We start from the raw sequence: 16,029 nt of genomic DNA, 5'->3' as shown, positions 1-16,029 counted from the left end.
AGTTGCCTGTCTCAGTTAACAGGAATGTGTGGATTGACAGTGACTCTTCGTAATGCCATGTTTTGGTTGCATGATCAGCCGAATCGATTAGGTAACCTAAGGAAATTGGTAGCTTGGCTCCTCTGAAAAGAAGACCCTTGAATCCATCATGATGGTTCTTGTTACATGAAGTACATTTGTGTGCCTGAAAATAAACTTGAGAGCTAGTGCTGCCTGGAAGATGAAGCCCTGTGAAGGTTCCTACTCCATCCTTCCACACAGTCTAGTCTTGTGGGCCTTTCTAATTACTTGGCCTGTGCAGCAGTTTGACCAAACCTTGTTAATCATTGATAGTTTTATCCTGGGATGAACTCACTTTGAACAGAGATCCTGGTATTTCTTGTGGTTCAAACCAAGCCACAGCCTTTCATGCCTCTCCACAGGAGGGGGTACCAAATAAGAAGGTACCAACCGGAAGGTACCAGCTGATCATGGAAAGGTGCTTCACAGTTTATGTTGACCGAAGTAGCCGGTTGTTGGAGCACCATAAGGTAGCTGGCTTCCCAGAATGGCTCTTGAAAGCCAGTTCTTGTCTCTGTAGAGATGGGACTTAGGTGTGCCAACATGTGCCTACTCCACTTGTTCCTGAACCCAGAATGAGAAGTATGAGGCTGGAGGGAGAAAAGATGGCCCCTGTGTATGAATGCTTCCATATGAAGCAAAGGATGCTGATATATCCTCTGGTCATTTGCTGTTAAGCATGGGAACTCTGTACCCACCCCCATAACATTCTCATTGGGAAAAGTCTAAAAGCTTTGGAGAGACTCAAGAAGAAACTAAAGGCTGGCAGGATCTCTCTCGCTGCTTAGATTTTCATGAACGCAAGGATTCTCTAATGCTTTATCAATGACTTGCTAGGCCCAACTTATATCCAAGGAAACTACGCCTTTATTTTCTAGATAATATAATTAGCTGAAGCTGTGCACTTTAGTTTGGAAAGCAGCACCCTTCGGCAACGGGAATTTGCCTGCTGCACATTTGATATGAGGTCTGTGTTACATAAAGTACTCCAGGTGCTAAGTCTGTGGGATCACCTGCCAGCCAAGCATGGTGGTGATCTAGCCCAGCTGTGCTATTGGGCTAGGTTTGGAGCAGCTACGAAGTATGGTTCAGTGGCCACCTTTGCTGGCTGCCGGGGAAGCATGGCTTTGTCCAAGCTATGTTGGCATTGGAGGCCCTGTGGGGAAAATCTCAGGAAGAAGGAGGAGTGAGCAGTAGACCTTGTTATTGGCAAGGGATTAGGAGAAGCCATTTTTGCCTATCCTTTGATCATTCCGCAACGAAATACTTAGATTATAATTTGAATTGTTGCATTTTCACACACATTGATTTCCCCTAGGTATCCTAGCTCTAAATAGAAGCAACAAGGAGGAAATTTTGGCATCCCACATCGAGGTATATCTAGGCTCTGGTTGGGTGGGAGCTGAGCTACGGACAAAGACACAGGGCTTCTTTCAAGGATGTTTCGGCCCAGATGCCCTGAAGTTTATTTTTAAACTCTACTAACTCAGCAGCTTTGATACTTTCTTGAAGGTCTAAGAAAATGATTAGACCATGACTTTCAATTACTTTCCAAATTTTTCCCGATTAAAAAAAATATTTGACTTAATTTTAAACTCCATAACCAAAAAAAGAACTAACCCAGTAAACAATATTTTTTTAAGAAGTAGATATGCCTTCCAAATAATTTAAAAAAACGTTTTTCATCTTTCATAAATTTGGTACATTTTCTTTACGGCATTCCTCTCAAAAGATCTTCTTATTCAGTTTTATGATGTCACCATAGAATAATACCAATAAATATCAATGAATGAAAATCTCGAGGAAGTGAGTCCCCCCCCCCACCCCGTTTGATTTTTTTGAGACAGGGTTTCTCTGTATAGCTTTGGGGTGGAGCCTGTCCTGGAACTAGCTCTAATAGATCAGGCTGGCCTTGAACTTACAGAGACCCGCCTGCCTCTGCCTCTGAGTGCTGGGATTAATGGCAGGCACCACCGCTGCCTGGCAGAGGAAGTGAGTCTTATAGTAAAGAAGAAACCAATTCTAACACAGTTATTCCTGTGTGCTGGCTCACGAGAAGGGTACCTGTTCACATGGAAAATTTACCTTTTCTTTTCCAACTGGTTTAGCAACAAACGTAGAGAAAGCCACACAGAGGAGCTTCTCGGCGCCAGTGAACTTGTCCTGTACTATGACCTTGATACTGATCTGAAGGACAGAAAAACAAACCATCAGTCACCCAGACAACAGATTCAACTGCAACGTGCAAGATACAGCTACACACTTCTCCAATCCTGCCTTCCAGTTTTTAAATGACATCAGCATTTTAATTTATCATTATCATTATCACTATCATTTCAGTGATGATCTCTACACTATGACAAATGAAACTCTTCTGTATGTGGGGACACACACACTTGCCATGAAAAATAAGTGGGCTCTAGCTATCTAGGCTAAGTTATAATAGACTCATCACCCGGGGGAAATACTTATTAACTTTTAGGTTAATTTTCTTTTTATTATATTATTCTTATTATTAATTATTATATTCTTCTTATTATTATTATATGCAATATAATATTACGTAATACATACACACTTATATGTAACATTGCATGTATGTTTTATAAATGTATATATGAGGTACACATCAATGTTTACATACATTATAAATTTATCACGTTGCATTTGAAGTTCTATATTCTAATTCTAGTTTGTCTTGCTATGATAAGCATTTTGAAATTACATTATAAGTGAATGCTCTCTCAAGAACAAGACAACCTGCCAGAGAGAGGAACTATAACTATTTTTAACCATTAGTCATTACGGTTTATACCCCATGATAATGGGGGCAGAACTGCTGTGGCTCGGTTTCCTTGGTTTGGTTTTTCTGGGGCAGTCAGCAAGTGACTGAGGCATTCTGCATGGAGTCTCCAGTGGGCGGCTCTCCCTCCGTGTGAAGAGCCTGAAGCTGGCTTTGCAGTCTTGAACTCCACAGAAAAAAAAAGTCTTTAGGTTTGGACTAAAAACATTCTCCTCCTATCTCGCGCAGGTAAGTAACACTGTCTTCTGAGAATAATGGGCAATCTGGGGCACCTCAGCTCAGCACGAAGTAGTGAATGATAAAGTGCATGTATTTCTACATCCTCACCAGGAACACTGTGTACAAAAATAATCAATAATCCATGACTCACTTTCAGTCCCTTAATTTGACACAGAAATTTGTATTTGCATGCTAAATCTCAAGTTGACTGGATGGTAATGAACCAAACACAAAGCAAAGTGTTAATTGAGGACAGTTGATTGAGGTGTGTGATGGACCCGTGTCTTGGAGACATGGCATGGGGAGTTCATTAGGTTAAGGAAGAGTCGGTAAGACTGGAATTATACTCTATGTAAAGAAAAATAAAACTAGATAAGGTATAGGAAGCAACTACTTCTACATAAGGGGTAACAGGTGACAAGGGGCAATGATGCCCCAGAACAGGAAAGCAAATGAAAAGAACAAAACATTTCCTCTCATCCTGAAGGTGACAAAAGGGAAGGGAAACCCACCTCATCTGAGCTGAAGAAGGAGAGATCAAACAGATCAAGGATCTGGGATTTGTTGGGCAGGGTACCAGAAAAGAGATACATACATAAAGATACATACATACATTCGGGAAATGTGCATGTGGTCTCCCTAGGTCTAGATGTAGGGTGGATACCAAACTGTGCATGCACACCATGGATCTCACAGAATCAGGCCAGAATAACTTGGGAGGAAACCGCCTCACACTAGGGAGCTTTCAGGTGAATACCTCCAGACCTCCTCTAGTTCTAGAATCCTCTGAGTTCTCCCTCCCCAAGCCTGAGACATCCACAGAGTCCACAGAAGACTGCTTCCTTCAAGAGGCACCAATTACCTCTTGTAGCTTTACTGACTAGCTGGCATTGCAGGGGACATGGATGTGAGGAGATGCAGACACACAGTTTGGGCAACAGTATTGTAAGAAGAAGTAAGAACTAGAGTCCATACAAACACACAAAAAGACCCTTCCCTCTTGCATGTTCACTTTGCGTGTATCCTTCTGTGGCATCTGGTGTCACTAAGTGGGGGACATCGGCTCCTTAGCATTTGCCTACTGTGCGTCTGACACAGATTTAAGGCTTTCTGATATTCAATATCCTATCAGCTGTGAGCACTGTTCTAGGTATCCCCCTTTGTGTTCTGGAAGCAGTGAAGACACGCCCTCTAGCAGGTGTCCCTACGGAAAGGGTGCCGCTCACCTCCATGCTTGTGCTGAACGCTCTGGTCACTTTTGCTCGGATGGTAATAATTTGTCCAATTCTGTTTTTGTAAAAGAAAGAAAGGTCTCAGCAATCCTAGTACATTTCATTTTAGACTTGGAGATTTTAGTAGACACATGTGGTATAAAGTAATTCCACCTTTATCTGCTGATAATACTCATTCACGGAAAACTTGGGTTCAAGCTAATAGCAAAGACAGGCCTTCAGGATAGATGTTAACCATTTAAATCATGCTAAGAAACTTCTCTCTACTCAATCAGAAAAGAGCTTTGGCAAGGACAGTGTACAAGGTGACCCTATTTGCAATAGACACTTTTTGTGTATAGCCACTATTTCCCATATAAATTCAGATAATCACACAGGTAGAACTGTACCACTGATGCTTACTTTAAAACATTAACTAATAAACAAACAGACCAGCAAACATAAAAGAAAGAGTCGGGCTTGCTAGGTAGACATGAGCCCTCAGAGCCGCTCCTCATCCCATTCAGCCACCCCTGCTATTGGAACTCTGAGAACTTGAAGGTCAAGCACTTGGGTCACTGATCCCTTGATCTTAGGGGAAATTAAGAGCTGCCCAACGTAGGCTCCTTTGATTGCCCATCCCATCTGACTCCATGTAAAACAGCTCACTCTGTCCTCTTGTATTTGTGTGCTCTACCCTACGACCTTGTCTCCTTACAGGCAGCGTTGTTAACCCTTTCCCCTCTCAACCTTCCACCTCCCTGTTCTGCCCGACTTTCTCGGGCAATGAAAATATTTAAGGTTTCTCCTTCTAAAATCTTTCTTTCAATTCTAGTCTATTTACATATTTGACTTTCCTGGAAGAATCCCTGGTCTTTCTAATTCCTACTGCTCACTGAGTTTTGACTAATAGTGGCACTGAGCTAAGCTGTAGTCGATGGGCCAGGGCTGCTGAGCTCAATAAAGCAAGGTTTCCTTGGGGACACAGGTATAGAAACACACCAAGTCCCACAGCATAGAAAGGAATGACTGAAAATTCACCGACAACAGAAACCTTTGTCATTAAACGAAATACTGTTCTTCAATGTGGCCACAGCAGTGACAAAATGAATTCCTTATGAGTGTTGTGCACAAACCAAGGCAGCATGCCCAATGCTTGGAGTCAGAGGAAACAGCATGCCACTCACCAAACAATCACCCTGTGAGATCTACATGGTGATTCCCATTTCACTCTCAGCAGGAATCGGGCTTAAACAGTGACGTAGGCAGCAACTAGCTGGGCCAGAGTTCAAACCCTGGTCTTATCTGAGTTCAAAGCCATGGAAACATGGCTGTCTTGGGCTCCTAGGAAGGGTAGCAATCAGTTCACTTTAATCACAGTACAGAGGCTCATTCAGTCCATGAGGTAAGTCAGCTGCTTTTCCGGGAAGAGTGGCCATATCTACTAAATGCCTTTGTGTACAAACTGAGGCCCTCCCTGTACACTGTGTCTCTCACAATCTGTAGCAATCCCAGGCAGAAAAAGTAGTAGAGGAAGGATTTACATTCTGATCAAATCAGTACTTTAGTATCCCTTTTAAAAAATGTTTAGATTAATCTAACTGATTTAGAAAGTGGTGAAAGTCATACAAGAATCTTCAGAGAGAGGACTTAGGTAATGTTGAATAAAATGGCTTATGCATTTGCATTTTGATGAAGCTGTTCTGTTTTTAGGGATCTTATCCCAAAACACACTAGCAAAAATATGAATACGTGCCGTATAAATCCATATATTTGGGTATTACCTGTAATAGCAAAACCAATTCAGTGTTTACTGCTGAGTACCCATTGAGTTAGGGATTCAGATGTGAGCATGAGGGTTTCTAACACGGTGAACAGCTGTGTGCACTGCACAAGAACGGTTTTCTGGGTGAACTCATGTGGGAAAGGTGGAGAAAGTGACATCATATACTGGAATTTATTTTTAAGGAATGTGAATAAATTCTCATTTATATTTAATGTAAAGGGGTAATTACCTGATAAAAGAGTAGACACTTAAGAGACAGGAGGAAGTCTAGGGAGCAGCAAGAGAGAAACAGAATTTCCCAGAGTGAAACGTTTCTTTCCACATTTGAGCCTGACTGTAAGTGTTTCAAATGACAAATCTGATACCAAAAAAAAACCTGCAGTCTTAGAACACAGAAAGCAGTTGGCCTGGACCCTGTTCGCAGGGTAGCTTAGCCCATCTGGAGGAGAGTTGTCTGAGTAACTTCAAATGTGGGGGCTGTGGCTGCCTGGTGGGTATCTGCTGAATTCCTTACAGACTATGACTGGAATTTGCTTCAGAATATTTCACATATGGGAAAGACCACCAAGGGCTGCGGATATATGAGGGCTGATCATTCGCACAGGCTAGTGGTGGGTTCTTGGGATGCACCACACCATTCTTGCTAATTTTATTGTCTAACATGACGTTCTCTCCCATAAAGGCTGCAAGAACATACAAGCACTCTCACATACGAAACATCCCTTAAAATGTACTCTATTTACACACGAGTTAGTGTTAGCACCACACCAATACAGATACTTATTATCATCTGTCACGTAGGAAAACAAGCCATTAAAAAGAAGGCGATAGAAAGCTTGCACACGTGACATCACACAGCATCTAATGCTGACAGTAACTGAACACAGCTAATACTGAATGTGCGCTGAGGACAACGGTGACCAGGGACACCAGGATAGAGCCAAGTGCTTCTGGTTTTCTAAGAAACACGATCATTGACTCCAGATGACTAAGGTGCAATAAACATGTACTGCAAATGAGCCAGAAACCTGCAGGGAGTGACAAGAGCAGTGCCCTTACCTGGCCGTGTCCTCGAAGAGAATGTCATCCATTGAGGCAGTGACACAGGAAATCCCGGCATGTTTCTCAGCTGCAAAAAACAGGTAAAGGTATGCCGTGTTAGTAGCCGGGACTGAATGTTTCAGCAAAGGGAAGAAGGAAGAAACTGAAGTCGCTCTGCTTTATATCACATCCCCTCACTAGAGCACCCCAGGGCCCCCCACCCCTACAGCACCTCAGGGCCCCCTGCCCCAGACGCACAGTATGGCCTGCACTTACAAGCAGGCATTTGCTCTGCACATTGTTTCCACTGGGTGATGGAACTGTTCTCTCTCCTGAATTTTAACTTAGAAGTCTCCAGCTTGAACTTTAAAACCAATACTCAGGAAATCTGGCAACTATAAGTAACAACTTTAGCAAGTTTTTGATGGCTCTAAATGTCGTTAGATTACTATCAAGTATTATCCTTTTTTGTTTTATAAATAGACATCGAAGCTGCATCCACTGTCTCGCCTAGCTTGTAGCTGCATATACTTAAATCACTAATGACTGTGAGCAGGGAGAGGTATGGGAGCTTTTGATATCACCTCCCACATCAGAGGGGGATGTCTCTGGGAATCAGGGACACATAGGGCAGGCAGGCTGTGCTCATAATTTATTACCAAACTGACACAAACTGACTCGTCATCACAACAACGCTGTAGAAAGAGAGGGTTGGTGAGGAGGCGCTCGACATATTCCATGGTCTATATCTGCCCACAATCGCTTTGATTATTGGTTTTGCTTGACATAAAAACACCAGAATTCATGCTATTTGGAAAAGATTTATTCTTCTTTTGTTCTTGTTTTGTTTTTTGTTCGTTCGTTTTGGTTTTTTGAGACAGGGTTTCTCTGTGTAACAGTCCAGTTCTGGCTGTCCTGGAACTAGCTCTTGTAGACTAGGCTGGCCCCGAACTCACAGTGATCCACCTGCCTCTGCCTTCCAAGTGCTGGAACTAAAGTCGTGTGCCACCACTGCCCGGCTGCTATTTGGAAAAGATTTTGATGTGTGTTTCTGCCAGTAGAGGAAGTCAGTCAAAATTCAAATAGATTTTCATTGATCCTTTTTTTTCTTTGAGACAAAGTCTTTCTATACAGGCTAGGATGGCCAGGAACTCACTTTGCAGCCCAAATTAACCTCTGACACACACGCACACACACACACACATGCACACGCACCATGCACCGGGGCAGCTCCGAGTGCTATGTTTTTGCTTGGCTCACTGGTTTTCATTAAAGAACTTTTAGCTTCATTCTTAAACTCAGAGGCATCACAGCTGATACACATTATAGAAGTGACAGTGAATTAAACCAAATTCTTGTACATTGATGTAATGGATCACAATATAAGTACCAACTGATCATCTCAGGTAGGAAGGGGTGAGAAATTAACCATTTTGGAACTCTGTGTGAGAGCAATGGGCAGGGAAGAGGCTTGTTAGTTACAAAACAAGCCAGCAATAAGACAGGATATGAAGTGTCAAACTCTCGGCCTCTTCAGGGTGGGCTCAGCTTAAGCCAGTAGAGCAAACAGGAGGCATGCTTGGCTGATTTGCAGGCGTCGAGTGGGGTCAATGTCATTTTTCCAGAGAAGTACTGAATGTTCTCAAAACAAACAATAAAACATTGACAAAAGAATGCCTGGTAAACACCCAGTCCACGAAGGGGCAGGTTGTTAACTTGAAGTGTTCTTATTAACAGAGTATGATTGTGGAGGCCAATGGGACTTGCCAGATTTAAGTGACTGAATAATAATGTTAATGAGGTCACCAATAGGAACATAGGCCTGCATTACATTTTCCAGGTGGCTACTATGCTTACAGAGCTGAGGGCTAGACTGTAGGAGGGACCAGGGAGAGTCAGCTGCAGGTAACAGCACTTACTAAGCATTTCTCATTGGCCATGCACCAAGCCATGCATGTCAATCACAGAAAGCTAGTACTATTATTGGTTCTATCTTAAACGAGCACATTCAACCCTAGAAAGATTCAAATGATTGTTCTAGTGGTTTTTGACTATATAAAATGGGAATTCTAGAAGAGAGTTGGGTAGATGAAGCCGAGAAAGCTATCAGAGAGTGCCTCACTGTGGACCCCAGCAGCCATACTTTCTACTACAAACCTGCAGGAACCGATAAAAAAGAAGATAAAAATATGAGCGGTCAGCATAACGTCCCTTGCTTTTGGACATGATTATGTGTTGTGTTTTCTCCATTTTTCAAGGGTGCCAGTAAGATGGCATGAATTCAAAAGGACCGATTGTCCTTGTCCTTACATTTTGATTGCCCTTCCTACTTACACACACTAGAAAAACTCAGTGATATTACTGATTTCCTAGGGAAAGTTGGAAACAGATTAGCGGAGCGATGACGGAACAAGCCGAGCCGTCCACATAGAGGGCTCTTGAGCCCAGATCTGCAGAAGGAGCTGCAGTGGGGCAGATGGGAGAGGAGAGCGGAAAGAAAGGCTGCGGAGCAGACGGAACAGTGATCCCAGCGAGCCTGTGGCTAGAACGGAGACACGAGGAGGGCTGAGATGGAGCTAGAGGGAAAGCCCAGAGCAGATCCTGAAGACTGGAGGCCTTGCTTGTCATTGTTTTAGAGCTGTTATTACTAGATATTATTCTCTGTCTTCTGATCTCTGCTGTGACAATTTGGCTGCAAACTCTAGTGCATTTGGGCCAGTGAAGTCTCTGCTGTTGCTAATGAGGTCGGTCGTCATTGTAGTCATTGCTCTCCTGTACTGAGTACAACCTTTCTGGTTGCTTTTAAATGTATCTGATTATAATATGCCTAGGTATTATAATATTTAAACTAATCTTGTTTGGTGTTTTATGGATTCTAGAATCTGTATACTTTTCAGCATGTTTGGGGAAAATTAAAGCCATTTTTCTCTGAATAGGGGTGAGTTTGTTCTACTTTCTTCTTTGGGGGCTTTATACAGACCTAAAAGCTTTGTTTTCTTTTTTTCATGACTATATGAGACTTTGTGTTTGTGTGGTGCTGGGGATTTAATTCTGACCTCGTGTACATGCTAGGCAAGTGTGCTATACCATTGGCCCATTATTTTGGTTGTTTGCAAGATGAGATAATTTATATTGATATATTTTCACATTTGCTAACTTTTCCCCAACTATCTTCATTCTGTAGTGAAGGTTAACTAGTATATTTTAAATTTTATGTTAGTTTTCAGCTATTGAGTTTCCACGTTGTCCCCATAAAACACTTTCTATTTCTCTTTTGAGGTTTATTGCTTTTTTTGTTCTTTACAATAATATTATCAATTTCCTTGATGTGATTATGATAGCTACATTCAAGTCCCTGGATTTTAATTCCAGCATCGGTGTCATTTGTAGATTGGTCTCTATTGATAATCGTTGAAGAATGAATTGTGTTTGCTGCTTATTTGTGTGTCCGTGTTTTCTAGTATCTGCAAGCCCTGGTTGGTTTGTTGTCGAAATAGTGGGTTCTGATGAGCTCTTTGAAAAGGATTGTTTTTTCTTTTGTTGTTTTTTTTGAAAAAGCAAGTAATTACAGTTACTAAGTCCAAACTATAAACCTGTCATTTTAGAGATGGCCATGGTTCCTTTACTTTCTTTGGTCTTTACAAGGAGGTTGGGAGGTTATCCTATATACATAGATTCAAAGAGTGCCAGATACCTAGCCAAGGATTACAAGCAGGGTGCTTTGCCTCCTTGGCTGTTTTTTTTGTTTTTGTTTTTTGTTTTGTTTTGTTTTCTGAAAACATCTCTCTTCATATTGTAGTGAATGCGTTTTCCTCAGCTATTGTCCTTTGGATGTGCAAACTGACAAATGTGTAGATTTCTAACTAAACATTTAACTGGCAGAATGCTCTCTCCTCCATAATATCCTTGAACACCCCCTTCTCCCCACATGCTTCATAAAACTAAATAAAAAGAGAATTAAGGAAAAAGGAAAAGTTAGGCCACTGCCGTTCTTCTCTCCCAGTGTAACTTTCACGTGTCCCAAACACTTTCGTCCACTTCTCGATCACCTTAATTTACCTTTATTTGCTGTTTTGTTCAGAGTTAACAGTTGTTACCTATGGGGAAAGGTTTTCTGATAGGAAGTTCTTGACCAGACTAGAGGAAAAACTAGTTTAGCCTTTTAGTAAAGAAACAAATGATAAAGATGAAAAAATATACCTGACATGATGAGATAAGCAAATCCCGAATGTACTTTAGAAGGATTATGAAGATGAAACCAGAATAAAGGGAGAACTGTTTGAAAGCCTCTCTGAAGCCCACAGGGCAGGGAGCTGGGGCTGGGGCTGGGGCTGGGGCAACAGTGTGGAGGCTCAGCACAGGGGCTGGGCTTAAATGATTCCTCCAGAAGGAAGCATTAGCAAATCTAGAAAGAAATGGGTTCTATACTGAATGTGTGGAGCAGGAAACATTGTGGAGAGCATGTCGAGGCTGAGGCCTAGACTTAACGACACAGTGGGGTGAGTGAGGTGATGCTCCTCAAAAGTGAGCATTCAGAAAGATCCACTGTTGACATGGAGAGGAACAGTGGTCTCGACAGAGTTCAAAACAAGAAACAGACGTGAGGGTGGAGGGTGACTCAGGGATGGCTTCAAGCTTCTGGGTTGAAGGAGTGAAAGGGGAGGGGCCACCGACAGCTATAGGACCTAAAGCTGATGCAATTGGAGTTGTGCGATTTTTTTATTTAAGTATTGAGAAGCTGTTTTGGAATCTAAACTCGAGGGTTTCAGCAGTGTCTTGTGGACATGACTATGGTCATTGTTTATCTTAAGAAGCATTAAATGTACAGAGCACTGGTCAACAGAACTCTGGTTAAAACAATGCCGAAAAAAAAATGGCTTTTGCATTGCTCTTCAGATTCATCCACAGATTACCTGAATAATGTCTCTCACTTATGCAGTATCCTTTATTTCCATAGAGAGCTCAACATGGCCATCACCTGTATTTCACAAGCCAACTTTATCATAATGATGCTTTAGCATTTGCAATATTAACATTACCAGTTATGACGGTATCAACAGCAATATAATTACTAAAGCATAATGTGATTGGTTGTCTACAGTCTTCCTAGGATCCATGTTTCCAAAAACGTTAAACTAGAAACTTTTATGTCATATTCATTCAGTTGCCTTAGAAATAGGTATCCTTATTACCAGCAATGTCAGTCATTTCAATACTTGTACATGTGGGTAAATGTATTTCTGATTCCTTGTTACATTGCTGTGGTCCAATTCAAATCTTGTTAGAAACTGTTAAGACAGAAACCAAACAAACCAGCAAATCAAAAGCAGAGTGTCATTGCAAATGCAGCTGAATTTTTCAGGTGGCTAGCATGCAGGGGTTACTCTTCCTAGCACTGGATTAATTTAGCAAGAAAAGTGGGTCTGCAATATTCTGAGCTTTACTTCTGTGCAGTATAAGAGATCCAGCTAGAACACAAGTCTTGCAAAGCTCCCTCCAGGTCTGCTTTGTCATCTGAACACACATTTCCCCAGAGCTGGGATTAGGCGGTGGTAATCGAGGTTCAGCATAGAGGCTGGATTTAAGAGACTAGAGACTGTGAGGAAATGGGGAAAAGATGCTGAAGCCGAGGAACAAGGCACGGAAATGGCCAAGAAAAGAAGAACAGGTGTGAAGTTCCATGGGGGAAAAAAGCTTTGACGGTGCCCATGGTACATTGTATGAAAAACTCAGTGTCACCCTGTTCTTAACGGGGAGCGTCCTATAGACGATCAGTCTGGAGCTCTGAGCTAGGCTCAGAATCAACTCATGTCCATCTGTCTGGCCCCTCTGAGAATGAGTTTTCAGCTACAAAAAAAAAGCATCTGTAAAGGATGAGGGAAGTTTGGGTTTTACTTCAAGGATGATGGGAAAATTCTGAGCGGTCCTAAGCTGGGGGAGGTGAGTTGGGAGTCACTGATATGATTCATGTACTCAAAGTTCACTCTGTTTAGATATCATCCCAAGGAAGCAAGATTGAACTAGGACACCAAAGGAATGTCTCCAGAAGGGAGGCATGGTAAAGCTTACTTGTATCCAAGACTATACCCCTCACTGGTCAAAGACGAGACAAGTAAGCTTGGCTTTAGAAGACCCATGTTTCAAAAGTACTGCTCAACCCAGCCTCTCAGTGAGAAAACTATTTCTACTATAACCCATTGTTACATTCCTCATTGTGAGCCAGTCAAAGTCAGAGCCTGGGTGTAGCAATGCTGAGAGGCTGCTTTTCCTGGTGAGACCATCACACAGCACTATGGATGGGTAGACTGGACAATAGACATCTAGCTCCTTTGGACTGAAGAAAGCCATAGCTTTCTTTTTCATTTGCAGATGCCATGCTTCTAAGCTCCAAGACATGGTCCTTTAGGATCAGGAGGTGCCCTTATCATCTCGTTAACCTTACTCAATTACTCATTTACTAGATTGTCACTCCCAACATGAAACATTGGAGATGGAATGGAGACATCATTAGGTCCATATTAGATGTTTTTGTTGTCACCCTCACCCCTATGCTGGGGGTGGAACGCAAGGGCTTCACCACTGGACTACACCTACAGGCCTTCTCCTTGCTGTTTTCACTCTCATCCTCTCTCAAGCATATCCTCCAGTCTTCCCTGACTGCCTAGCAGCTGATGGCAATAAACCAGACAGAGAAGGGAATCTGGCAAAGGAGCAATCTTTCCCCAAGGAAACACTTAGATCACTTGAGAAAGCAGGAACTGTGAGCAGTCCTAAGAGCACTTTTGCTGTTGCAGCAAATAATCTCGTTGCTTGTAAAGAAACTATGCTAACGTGTGCACGTGTGCGCGCGCGCACGCAAAACCAGGGCTTCATGCGTGAGTGTGAACCCTTTTTTTCTAGCCTCCGTTCCACTTAGTCAGTGAACTCAATCTTTAGAATTTTAAATATGGTTAAGTATAGATACAAGCAATCTATATAACAAAGTCTTTTGGAGGGTCTTCACTCTTTTGTGTGTTGAAGGGAGTCCTGTTAAGTGAACATTCAAGGACCACTGGTCCAGGGCGCTGTCAGTAGCTGTCTAGGTCATCACTTCTGTCTTCACAGCGCTCCTGCTCTCGGCCCTTGGGAACATTGCCCTTTCCCTAGACTTCCTTCCCCCAAGCTATCTCAGGCTTCCACGCCACCCTAGCGCATCCCCAACTGCTACCTTTCAGGATCCCCAGACGCCCTGGCCACCCTGGCCACCAGCAGCAGCCCGCCCCGCCCGACGGTGCCCTCGCGTGGGCCCCGAGCTTACCTGCCAGGCAGGCGGTGGTGTCCATCCACTTGAGTAGCTGTCCGGCGCTCAGCTCGCCGCGGGAGTCCGCGTGAGCCGGCTGGATGGCCTGGCTCATGAGCACCTCTCCGGGCGCCACTGTCGCTTCCATGGTCCCGGCTCTCGAGAGAGCCGAGCGCCAGTCGCCAGCGCCTGGACATCCCGTTTCCCCCAGGGCCCGCCCCCGCTCCAAAGGGCGCCGCCTGCTCCCGCCGCCAGGTGCTTAGGAGGTGAGAGGTCAGGGTTCCACAAGACACCCCGGTACTGCAGCGAGAAGGGAGAGAGAGGACTCTGGCCTCTCCCCGATCAGAACCCGAGCGCTGCCCCAACTCTAAAACTGGGGCGACTCTAGAATGCAGGACAGCGGTCATCTGCTGAAGACCTAGGCCGAGGAGGGCGCGTGAGAAAGGATTGCATGCCCTTGGCTTTGCTAGGCTTTAGGGCTTTGTTGCTTGGTCGGTTTAGTAGGTGGCCCTTTGTATTTTTTTTTTTTTTCTGCTAGGCATTGCAACACTCCAGGCCTTTGTTCAAACTCTACCTTCTAATTCTTAGGACACTATAATGGCTCCAAAAATTATTTTGTTAGGAAATCGATTCCGCTGATAAACAAACAAAAAACAAAAGGTCACGGGAAGCTGGCGTGTGTAGGGACATCAGAGTCACCCAACTAGAGAAGGCAGCACTCTTCAGTTTTATCTAGAAAACACAGGATCAGAAACTGTCACATTGTTACCAATGATCCCCACAAGTCCCCAAAGATGCTTTCTTCAGCCCTCTTCATGGGAGACAAATCTAGGACACTGCCCATGAACTGAAGGGCCACACTCAGAGGCTACAGTCACTACACTTTCTTTGTAGAGCTTCAGCACCAGCTTTACAAAGCAGTTCTCATCAGGGAAACAGGGGCAACAAACCCTTCAGGGGCTCCCAGATGCATGAATCGCTGCCTTGTGTGCAGTCCGTGCACACTGTGGATGAAGTCATAGAGACCAGGAGAGGTGAGCTAAGACATGAAGACCAGCTGTTTGGAAGTCAGGACCTCCTGTCTTTCTTGGGACCTCACTGACTTCAGGGAATGCCACTTCGCTTTCAGCGCTAGGCCTCTGACCACCAAGTGCCCCCTCGGAGCATCAAGAAGGAGAGCCTGGTTTTTATTATTATTACTAACATTATCATCATCATCATAATAATAATTGTTTTTACTATTGGTATTTCAAGACAGGGTTTCTCTGTAGCTATGGAGCCTGCCCTGGATAGTTTTTATTCTTTTAAATGACATGCATGTATGTGTCTGGGTTTGGGCATGTGCACCTGAGTGCTGGTCCTCAGAACCGCTAGACTGGACAACCAGGATCTTCTTGGAACTGGAATCACAGGCAGTTGTGAGCCGCCTGATGTTACAGCTGAGGGCCCATTCTCTGGAGAGCAATACTAGATGTTAACCAGTGACCCACCTTTCCAGCCCTGAGCCTGGGTCCTTTGCCTCCCCTTTAAACACACACCTACTTTGCAAGCAAAGCGAGGAGTACTGACTTGACGGACTTCAGGAGCCTTGGTATCTGGCCAGTTGCAGACTACACGAGCGCAAATAAAA

At 43.6% G+C, this 16,029-nt stretch overlaps 1 protein-coding gene across 1 annotated transcript in view; it reads right to left on the bottom strand.

The window, feature by feature from the left end:
* The window catches only part of Acot12 (acyl-CoA thioesterase 12), a 37,101-nt gene extending 22,525 nt beyond the window's left edge, over window positions 1-14,576 (bottom strand). Inside the window, exons 1-4 of the mRNA XM_048455894.3 lie at window positions 14,418-14,576; window positions 7,139-7,208; window positions 4,309-4,369; window positions 2,146-2,247 (exon numbers count right to left, since the gene is read on the bottom strand). Coding sequence (XP_048311851.3) covers window positions 2,146-2,247; window positions 4,309-4,369; window positions 7,139-7,208; window positions 14,418-14,547 — 363 coding nt within the window. The 5' untranslated portion in view covers window positions 14,548-14,576. The remainder of the gene's footprint in view (window positions 1-2,145; window positions 2,248-4,308; window positions 4,370-7,138; window positions 7,209-14,417) is intronic.
* Between the last annotated feature and the right edge of the window lie 1,453 nt (window positions 14,577-16,029).

Source organism: Myodes glareolus, chromosome 15 (assembly GCF_982192425.1).
Source record: "Myodes glareolus chromosome 15, mMyoGla1.1, whole genome shotgun sequence".
Lineage (NCBI taxonomy): Eukaryota > Metazoa > Chordata > Mammalia > Rodentia > Cricetidae > Myodes > Myodes glareolus.
This window is presented reverse-complemented; position numbering and strand designations above follow the sequence as displayed.